The 10,795-nt window shown below is 28.6% G+C and overlaps 1 protein-coding gene across 2 annotated transcripts; it reads left to right on the top strand.

Annotated features, from left to right (window-relative positions):
* The first annotated feature begins 2,807 nt into the window (after nt 1-2,807).
* Nucleotides 2,808-7,463, top strand: LOC144997640 (WAT1-related protein At4g30420-like). 2 transcript variants are annotated; one of them, XM_078957522.1, is made up of 8 exons: nt 2,886-3,178; nt 3,355-3,423; nt 3,562-3,678; nt 3,768-4,005; nt 4,137-4,295; nt 4,577-4,728; nt 6,230-7,155; nt 7,254-7,463. In XM_078957522.1, exons 1-7 carry the CDS (start codon nt 3,000-3,002, stop codon nt 6,405-6,407), a joined length of 1,092 nt encoding a protein of 363 aa, XP_078813648.1. In that variant the 5' UTR covers nt 2,886-2,999; the 3' UTR covers nt 6,408-7,155; nt 7,254-7,463. The 2 variants fall into 2 exon arrangements, with proteins under 2 accessions (XP_078813650.1, XP_078813648.1); XM_078957524.1 differs by lacking the exon at nt 4,137-4,295 and having other exon boundaries at nt 2,808-3,178.
* Nucleotides 7,464-10,795: the final 3,332 nt, after the last annotated feature.

The following is a 10,795-nucleotide window of genomic DNA, read 5'->3' as shown; positions in this document are numbered from 1 at the left end:
AAAACGTTTTGGTAAGTCATTTGGAAGTAGTATACTGAGTAAACAACTAAAAGTGTAGTAAATCCATTTGTATGCTAGTTATTAATCATATGTGATTGATATAATAACTAGCATGATTCAACTTCTATTCCCCCCCCCCTAAAAGCATTTATAAACATTTAAAAGGTGAATTAAGGGGTATGAACTCACCTGTAGTGAGTGGATCGTATGGAAGTGTCAGATAAGTGCTATATGTCAAGTGAAGACTTGAACACACACAATGATCCTAATAACATATAAAGACATATGTATGTATACAATTAGTGATTATAACACTAATTTGACAAGTATAAACACCCTAATGTGTGGAAAACACTTTGGTCAAAGTGTTAGGAGGCCATTGGGTTGTAACAAAGGAGTGTAAGGCATTGTTATTGAGTTTATGGCCCAAGGACCATACTTAATGGAGTTTACGGCCCAGGGGAGTTTACTCCTGGCCGTAAACTCTCTAAAGGGTCTTATTTAGAGGCTTAAAGGTATGATATCTTATGTGGTTAAGTGTTCCAAGGTTAAACAAGAGGCTAGGCGAGTTTAAGGTCCAAGAATTGACCTTAACTTATGTTTACGGCCTGGGGACCACTTCCCCATGAGTTTACGGCCATAAACTCATGGTATGAAGTACCATTTTGATGTTTGAGGTCCTTAGCTCAATGCTGGTTGGTTCTAGGCTAAGTTTGGGGCATAAGGAAGGAAAAGAGGGCATCATTGCACCCTTAAAGGGAGTTTATGGTGTTGGGATATCCTTGGCCGTAAACTCTCTATTCTCGATGTTTCTAAGGCCTAAACATGTTAAACCTAGTACATAACAAGTTAGAACAAGAGTACTTACGAACTAGGAGCTAGAATGGTCGGTTCTGGCCAAGAACACTAGTGTGTGTTCTTGGTGTTCTTGGTGAAACTTGAAGATCTACACAAATGGAATCATTTCACGGATGAAATCATGTAAGATCACTAGATCAAGTAAGATATCAACTAGTTAGGGCAAGAAACTTACTAGTTTTGAAGATCGGGGATGAAGATCGGGGTGATAGTTAAGAGGATTTGGAAGAAAATCAGCCAAGGAAAGGAAAGGAATGAACAAATGGCCAACACTTCATCATATAAATTGAGTTTACGGCCCACATGGAGTTTACGGTCGTAAACTCCATTGTCGTGGCCGTGAACTCATGGTCAATATGTTTTATGCTTGTTCTTTGTACTATAGCTTCAGTAGATAAACCCGGACACTTATCCCTTAAGTGTACAAGGCTCAGAACACTCAAACATACTCCAAATTGTGCTAAATGATAGCAGGAATGAGTTTGACTTTCAATGAAGTGTTTGACTGAACTGGATAGAAAATTCCGGGTTGTCCCTATATATATATATATATATATATATATATATATATATATATATATATATATATATATATATATATATATATATATATATATATATTATGTTATGCAACTGTATCAAGTGATATATTGGGAACTCGAGCTACAAACTTTTGTAACAGTAAAACACTGAAAATTATAAGGCTGAGCCCATATACAACAAAATCCGAAATAAGAAAAATAAATTTAGGTATGATAGTCCTCAACCTACTCTAAACATTTGTTTGTTTGTTTGTTTTTTGCTCGTGCCAACTCATAAATCCTTTCACTTTTCGAAATTCCAAGTCGTGTTCTAACAAACTTAAATAATCTCTAATGTTTTTCTGTGTTTCAAAGTGTTTTATATTTTATTTTCGTTGTCTCAGAGTGTTTCATATTTTATTTTCATGAACAATGGTTGAAGTGGAATTCTTTTAGTTGAATGTCCATATAAGCATTTAAAAGTTGAAGAAATAAAATGTTAATCGACTAAAAAGTGGCTATTAATTGCATGTAATAGTTTTAATTTGAAACAGTGTTGCGTATCTATTCTAATAAATAAAAATATTTTTTTTCCACATGTTACACTCTGATTGATTTTGCCACATGTCAGTTTGTGGTTATTTTTAAATAATTTTTTCCACATGATATTTTGTAGTTCTTTCATTTTTATTAAATTTCTCATAATATTTAATTAAATTTATTAATTGTAATAAATATAATAATAAATGGATTTCAATTTCATTAATTGATTTTTCTTTTAATTTCTAAATTTCTAAATTAAAGCTTATTACTTTCCTTTGTTTATTCATCTAAATTATTTGTTTAAATTTAAAAGAGGAAAAACACTTTAATTTTAATAATTCAATATTTTTCTAATTTTTCTTATAAATTCAAACTTTTCAAATGTTAGAATTTTATATTTAATTTTTTTTTTCAATAGATTCATGTAATACATGTGTCTTACACCTAGTTTTATTATAAATAAATATTGTTGCATTAATTGAAAAAAAGAAAATGTTAATAAATATAATAAATAAGTAATAAATCGTTTTAAAATAAACCACTTTAGCTAACATCTATCCGGATACTACTTACTAGGGTCCCATACAACATATGATTATACCCAATTTTCCTTTTGTTTATAAATATGTGATTTGCCATTTTTAAAACTAATAGTATAACTTTTCAAATACCTTTACAATTTTATTATATTTTGACATCTTTTTACACTTTTTCTATATTTTGTGTTTACATTTCCCAACACTAAATCCTTATTTTGATGGCAAAGAAGATGTAGTCTTCATCAACCTTTTCTATTATAAATCAAGAAATTTGTGGTATTCAAAAGTAGTATGTACTCCGAAAAAAAATGTTAAACAGTTTCATCTGAGCTGTCCACGTCAATCCGTCTTAAGGTCCACGTGGAAGGTCAACCGGGGATTGAAATTGCAAATGGTTAGAGAATAGGTACCCAAGTGTCAAATACCAGATCACCTCTTTGGCTCTTCGTAATTGTAAGTATTTAAAGGATCCTTAGTAGACACCAAAGTTTCATATTGTGGAGTAACAAGCCAAACTTTACAAACTCGATAAGCTTCAATGGGGTGGATAGAGTATTACAAGCCAGTGATAGTTATGTTGGTGTTGCAGTTTACATATGCAGCATTGTCAGTATCTGCGAGAGCTTCTCTCTTGCAAGGATTGAGCCCAAGAGTTTTTGTTTTCTATAGACAAGCTTTCGGAACTTTGTTCATCACTCCTGTTGCTTACTTTTTTAGGTAGTTTCTAACACAATCTTAATTGCTCCATCATTCATAAACTTCTTCTCAAAATATAATCTTTCTTTTTTGATCGTTTTATGATATACATGTAAACCCCACCTATATATCTAAACCATCTCATAGTTTATCATATACCAAGATTTCAAATTTTGTTACTTGTTCATGTATCGTAGGACCGAAACAAAGAGTAGTTCTATGGGATGGAAGAGCTTCTCCTTGATCTTCATTGCAGCCTTAATCGGGTAATTTATTCTTTTGTTAGACGTTTTTTTAATATAAAATGAGCCAACCCCATAAGTTAATTGCTACAAATTATTTTAACCATATAATAATAATTATGTATTATTTTTGTTCAAAAACACTTGTATTCTTTGTTTCAGAGTAACAGGCAACCAAATGATTCAATATGAAGGCATGTACTTGGCTTCATCATCAGCAGCAAGTGCTTTGGCTAATATTATTCCAGCCATCACTTTTGTTGCAGCATCCATTGTTGGGTATATAACCGAATTAATATACAAATTAATCATATATTAAAGTACATACAAATTAAATCACAAATTAAGTTATTTTATTTTCATTTCAGATTTGAGCCAATCGATATTAGAAGCTTCAGAACCATTGCTAAAATATTAGGGACAGTTGTGTGTGTCACCGGTGCAATTACAATGTCACTCATCAAAGGCCCCAAGCTTCTAAATGAACAGTTGCCTTCATCAAATTCACTTTTGTTAAATCCAATTGGAAGTGATAATCTTTGGCTTGTGGGTTGTTTATGTCTCTTTGTTGGCTGTTGTTGCTGGTCATTTTGGTTGATAATTCAGGTTGGTATATTTATATTTATATATCTAACACTATATAATGTTTATTACTGATTTTATGACACAAACTATTTAGATTTGTCTTTAAGTTGTTATTACAAGTTTACCGGATTATTTATATATATATTTAATAGGTACCAGTCACTAGAAACTACCCTGACCACTTATCTCTATCAGCTTGGATGTGTTTTATTGGGACGATTCAATGTGGAATTGTTACATTGTTTACAGATCCATACTTGGAGGCTTGGAAAATCAAATCGTATTTTCAACTTGGAACTTGTTTATATGCGGTAATTATTAATATAAGAGAAATTAATTATCCTTTTATTATTTTTTTTCTTTTAATATCGTGTTCTTAAACACTTAAGATTGTGACACTTGTCATATTTATTAAAATTAATAAATTTTTATTAGATTAGTTGTAATCTAAAAGTGGTAGGAGAATGGGTAGGAAGATTAAGAAGGAGGATATTTAATTTCTTTTTGTATAATTCAAAATAAGTTGGTTCTTTTTTAAGTCTGAATTGTTAAGATTAAACTATATTTGTAACGGTTATAAATGAAAATTTAGGGTATTGTTGGTTCGGGGATTTCCATATTTGCACAAGCATGGGTTATCGAAAGGAGGGGTCCAGTATTCTCAGCAATGTTCAATCCTTTAAACACAATAATTGTCACCATCTTCGCTTCAATATTTATACAAGAACAGATATACGTTGGAAGGCAAGTTGAAGTAGAATAATTTTGAAATTATTGCTATTTTATTTTTCTTCCGAAAAAAAAATTAACATGCTTTTGTGACATGCTAATATTATCAACATCTGTTTACAAGAAAAAAAAAACAATCTTAATTTAGTTATGATTATATATAGCAATTTTAACACATTGGTAACTTATTTGATGCAACATTTGACACATATATTGTTTTTACATTTGTAAAAGTTTTTTTTTTTTAATTACCTTTTTACAAATTCTGTTATCTCTTTTTTACAATTTTTTTCATATTGTTTTTATATATTTTTTTTCTTTCAAAAACGTTTTTATATTATTATTATTTTTGAATTACATCTACTGCTATCCTTATGGGGCTAGGAGGGCATAGCCCTACTTCCTTTTTAACATATTTAGGGTTTGTTTGTGTTAGTTTTTTTTTTTTTTTTTAATCAAATAAGTGATTTTTAAGAAAAGTGTTTTATTAATTTATTGTTTGTAAGAAAAACTGTTTTTTATAAATAAAATGACTAAAAAGTTAGGATGTTTTAACTTTTTAAAATCTTTATTTTTTTTTTTCTATCTATAAAACTGTTTTAAAAACGTTTTTTAAATACACAAACATTTTTTTTAATTTATTAGCTTTTTGAAAAGCTAATAATGTAATAACCTCTTTCATAATCTTTTCCAAACACCCACTTACTACAAGTTTTGCAACAACAGTAGTTTTCTCATAAAGCATTTTAACATATTTAGTTCTAGCTTTGTAATAATCGTTGTTTTCTCATTATTAATCAACTAATTTATTTATAGATTACTTTAGTTATATGTTTATTTGTAATATTATATTTGTTTTTCTTATTATTTTATATTAAACATTTTATATATGATTAATATAGTTTATTTAATTATCAACTTATTTCCTCAAGCTTTTTCATTCATGAACAAGTTGATAAGACAATAAGAATCTTTATTAACTCTTGATTTCTGATCCAGGTTGTATTTTTTTTGTCAAAATAATTTGTTGTTTAACAAAAAAAATTATTAATTGTTAGTTAATTTTGTTACAAACTCTAATTAACACGAAAACCCAACCCAATATTGACTATTAGTTTAAAATTTTAGTATATGTTGTAACATTGAAACCAAAATAAACTTATGTGTACGATTTTGTTTTGAAATATTAGTTTCCACCCTCTGGTATAATGTTTGTGTTCCCCCGCATATATATATATATATATATATATATATATATATATATATATATATATATATATATATATATATATATATATAAAAGAAGTTATGTTTTTGAAAATTCGATTTTTTACAATATTACTTTCTAATTTTTTACATATTCGTTTCCATGAGTATATTATGTTTTTTATTTTCATAAACCAAAATGCACTATTATCTATATTTAAACATGATCCTACTGTAAATTATATCATATCTAACAAGTTTTGATTCTTTTTCTTTTTCTACAAACTAAACTTGCATTTTCGCACTTTAGTGTGATAGGTGCATTTGGAATCATAATTGGTTTGTATGTCGTACTCTGGGGAAAAGCCAAAGATGTAGAAATGTTGAAAGAAGCAGAAGAGAAGAAGATATCACAAAACGATCAAATCAAGATTGCTCAAGTTTTGGTTGATGGATCCAACTTAGCTGAGCCCTTTTTGACCAAATAAAAAAAAAAGTGTAAACGGGTCATGTAACACCTATTAAGTGCATTATTAACACATACATAAGTACAACAAAAACATGTTAAAATTAAAGAACTTATGCCTCAGATTTTCATTTTTCTTATCTTTTTTTTTTTGTGAGAATACTAATTTATTTGTATATTAATTAAACGTTTATAGAAATGAGGACACACAATAAGAATTGGAAGTATTAGGGATGTCGCTTTTTGCGACGCCAGGATCAATAGCGGTGACACCAGACTAGACACCCCCCTTTCAATCATGACCATTTGTTTGGCAGATAATCCAACGAATAGGGTTTGTTCCGGTGGAAGGCAATAGAGACGACACTTCTAGAGGCGACATGTCGCCGCTATACGTGTCTATCCGTTGACCAACCTTGGACCAAATCCTGGCCCTACGATTCTCACCCGATCCAATGGTTGGTGATCCCCAGAAAGGGCGCGTTCGGTTCCCTCCAGTATGTCACCGCTAATAACCCCTTTGTCACTGCTATCAGGGTCGCCCCTTTTGTTCAACTTCGTCTTCCCAGACTCCATTTCATCTGTAACTTCAATTGCGACTCCGCTAAACTATCTCTCCGGCGAAAATTTGAAACAACACCGATGACACCACTGCTCTCCACCGCCGATTGACCTCCAAAGCCGACTCCACCGCTGGTATAACCTCCAAATCCAACTGCAACCTCAACTGCCGGCTGCACCTTTGATTTCGACTTGGTATCTCCGACGAGGTTTGTTTTCTCTATCCATTTCTCTTTCTCTTCTTAATAGAACACACATAACCACCACTGATTCCGATTACACTAATTTTTTTTTTCGTGTTTTTAAGTTCCAGCGTACCACCGAGTACAACTTCACCACCGAGTGTAGCTTCCTTTTTCTAGACAATAACAAGTTAGTTGGATCTGTGTCACTTCTGGATATGGATTGTATGCATGTAGATATCTTAATCATTGTATTAATTTTGAATGTATATGTAAAACTGATGGAAACTATTGACTGTGAAATTGATAGAAACTATTGCATATTAGTTTGATTATTTTGATATGTTTCAATTGTTTGAATGTATGTGTAAAATTGATGGAATCTATTGCCTGTGAAATTGATGGAAACTATTGTATGCAGGAACATGTTAGTTTGATTAGTTTGATATGTTTCACTTCCTGATCATGTATGAATTGATGAATTTATATGTAAATTGATATGTCTGGCTTATTGATCATGTATGAATTGATGAATTTATATGTAAAATTGATGTATATATATGAAACTATTATATGTTTATCGTGAATTTATATGTAAAAATTAAGTATGTTTATATGATTATTAGAAATATATTTTTTCTATATTAAAAAAATAAAATAAATAAATCTAATACATAATTTTTTTCTATAAACTAATAAAGAAACATTGGTTAAAAAAGTTTTTAAAGGAAAAAGAAGAAGTAAAATAAACCAATATGTTAATGTGATACTAAAAAAGAAAGAGAGGACAAAAATGTTTCTTAAGATTAGATGTGAATGTTTACACAATGGAAAGTTATTATTAATATCTTTTCAATTTTAGTTATTATTATATTATGATTTTTCTTATTACATAATTATAAGTTTTAATCATTATAAGAAATATGAAAGAATTAAGTTGATATGAATATAGATTGAGATTTGCCTCTTTCATTTTTTTCAATTTGAGATGTTTTCTCACTTGCAATTGCTTCAACGAATTCCGCTTTTGCTAAATCCTTCAATTTCATTATCTCTAATACATAATTTTTTTCTATAACCTAATATCATTTATGAAATATATTTTATATATTTAAAAAAAGTCATAGTACAGTTTATAAAATACAAATAAAAACATTTTATGATTTAAAACATTAGTGAATATATATATATATATATATATATATATATATATATATATATATATATATATATATATATATATATATATATATATATATATATATAGGGTTAGGTTCATATGAGACGACCTAATTTTGTAAAACCGTGAGACGCATTTTTTTATTTTTTTTATTTTTTTAGTTAATTCAAGTTTCGAAAATAATATTTAAAAAAAGAATTTTTTTGATTTTTCCATTTATTTTGCATTTTAAAATTATTTTTTAAAATATGTATAGTGTAATATTCTATTAGAATATTTAACAAATTTGAAAAAAACGATTTTTTTTTTATTTTCTTTAGTTAATTCAAGTTCCGAAAATACTATTTAAAAAAAGAATTTTTTGATTTTTCTATTTATTTTGCTTTTTAAAAGTATTTTTAGAATATGTCAGTGTAATATTCTATTAGAATATTTCATGTATTTTAAAAAAAAAAAATAGGATTTTTTATATATTTTTTATATTTTATATTTTTTTAGTTAATTCAAGTTACGAAAATAATACTTAAAAAAAGAATTTTTGGATTTTTCCATTTATTTTGTATTTTAAAATTATTTTTAGATTTTGTCTCACGGTCTTACAAAATTAGAATGGTCTCAAATAAACCTTAAATTATATATATATATATATATTAACGACAATAAAACCAACTATTTTCAAAAAAGATTTAGATATAATCAACTTTCATATTTTTTTTATATAATCAACTTTGATATTCAGTTATAACATATTTTTTAATGTTTATTCAAATATAATATATCTTTTAATGTTAAATAGAATTTGAATAGACTTGAAGTATTTTATCGTATGCATGTAAATAAAAAGGGGAATTAGTTGATCATTTGGTTGAAGAGCAATATGTAAGTTATTATTACTTAAAACTAAAGTAGAACGTTGTCTTTTTTTTTGTGTGTGTGTGTTTGTGTTATTTTTAACGTATATTAACAATCTTTGTGAAATACAGGATGTCTTAGTTGCTGAGATTGCTCTACAAACTCATCACATAGCTGACTCTGGTGGTGATCCAGACACCATTGATTGGATCGCAATATTTTAGAAGGTTTTGGGTACAAGAAGGGGGGCATGTGAGAGGTATTGGGCCTAAACCTTCTTCAGTTGCTGGTACAAGTGTTCCATCCCAATGAGAGTCAGAATCACAATCACAAGCACCGCAACCAACACAGTTACTTGTTAAATTCTTAAAGAATTTAGTAGCTTTTTTATATTGTTTAGAATTTGATGTATTTGTAGTAATTTTTCGTAGCTCGATAGTTTGTTAAATTAGAAAAGACTTGAGTGATTTGGTTGTTTAATAGTTTCTTAAATTTTAATGATTTAATTCATTTGGTGCATTTGATGATTTTATAGTTTGTTAAATTGTTAATGACTTAATGTGCTTGTGACTTAATTGTAGGATGTTGATGTTAATGCTTTTCTTCAAAACCCAACATTTGTGACGACCATTGGAGACATTATCTGCTTGTTTAAAAAGCAAGTCAACAACTAAAAAAACAACGATGGAGAAGATGGAGAAAACGAAGACATATAATATTTTTTGTTTTATGTTATGAATGATGTTATTTAGATAGTTCATGGATTATATATGAGATGTTTATTTGAAATTTATTAGATAGTTTATGGATGATATATTAGATGTTTATTTGAGATTTCTTAGATATGTAATATTGTAAATTTTATATTTTATGTAATGCGGTATGTATTAATTGATGTATTTTTATAAAATCTGCATTTCGTAATATATATATATATATATATATATATATATATATATATATATATATATATATATATATATATATATAAACTAATATCATAAAAAATATATTTTTCTCAAAAAAAAAAAAAAAAAAAAAAAAAAAAAAAAAAAAAAACGTTAGTGGTGACACCTTTAGGGACGACGTGGACCAATTGCGACGACACACAACTACGGGAGGCTTTGTCGGAAAAACAACGGACGGTGGCCAGAATATCAATAGAGACGACGTCAATAGCGACAACATAGGAGTATTCGAGACGATAGTATTTACGACAACAAATGAGTATTAGCTACGAGACAATAGTGACGACCCTTTAGACACGTCATGTCGTCGATAAATGTATTAGCGACGACACGGGGCATCAATTGCGACGATTTTTGTCGCCGCTAAAGGTTACATTTTTTTGTTGTGACAACGTCACTAAGGGCGTGTTTGACAAAAGTAGCTATTAGCTGGAAGCGGGTAGCGGGTAGCTGGTAGCAGTTAGCGTGTAGCGAATAGCTGGTAGCGGGAAACTGTAACTTTTATTTTATATATGAGTGTTTAGCAAAAGTAGCTTGAAAATTTTAAAATATATAAAATTACATAAAAGGACAATTGATTAAAAATAAATAAATATATAAATATATTATTAAGGGTAATTATGGAAGTTGATTTCAAAAGCTCAGTAGCATTTTGTTAAACGCTACA

Source organism: Lactuca saligna, chromosome 5, assembly GCF_052625555.1.
Source record: "Lactuca saligna cultivar CGN05327 chromosome 5, ASM5262555v1, whole genome shotgun sequence".
In the NCBI taxonomy this organism is placed as follows: Eukaryota; Viridiplantae; Streptophyta; class Magnoliopsida; order Asterales; family Asteraceae; genus Lactuca; species Lactuca saligna.
The sequence above is the reverse complement of the archived record's forward strand: the minus strand, read 5'-3'. Positions and strand labels throughout refer to the sequence as shown.

Bases quoted from the DNA above. Each gene is read 5' to 3' on its own strand.
- LOC144997640 (XM_078957522.1), top strand. From the start codon at position 3,000: ATGGGGTGGATAGAGTATTACAAGCCAGTGATAGTTATGTTGGTGTTG. The intron at 3,179-3,354 runs GTAGTTTCTAAC...CATGTATCGTAG, and splicing joins CCTGTTGCTTACTTTTTTAG to GACCGAAACAAAGAGTAGTT. The intron at 3,679-3,767 runs GTATATAACCGA...TTTTCATTTCAG, and splicing joins GTTGCAGCATCCATTGTTGG to ATTTGAGCCAATCGATATTA.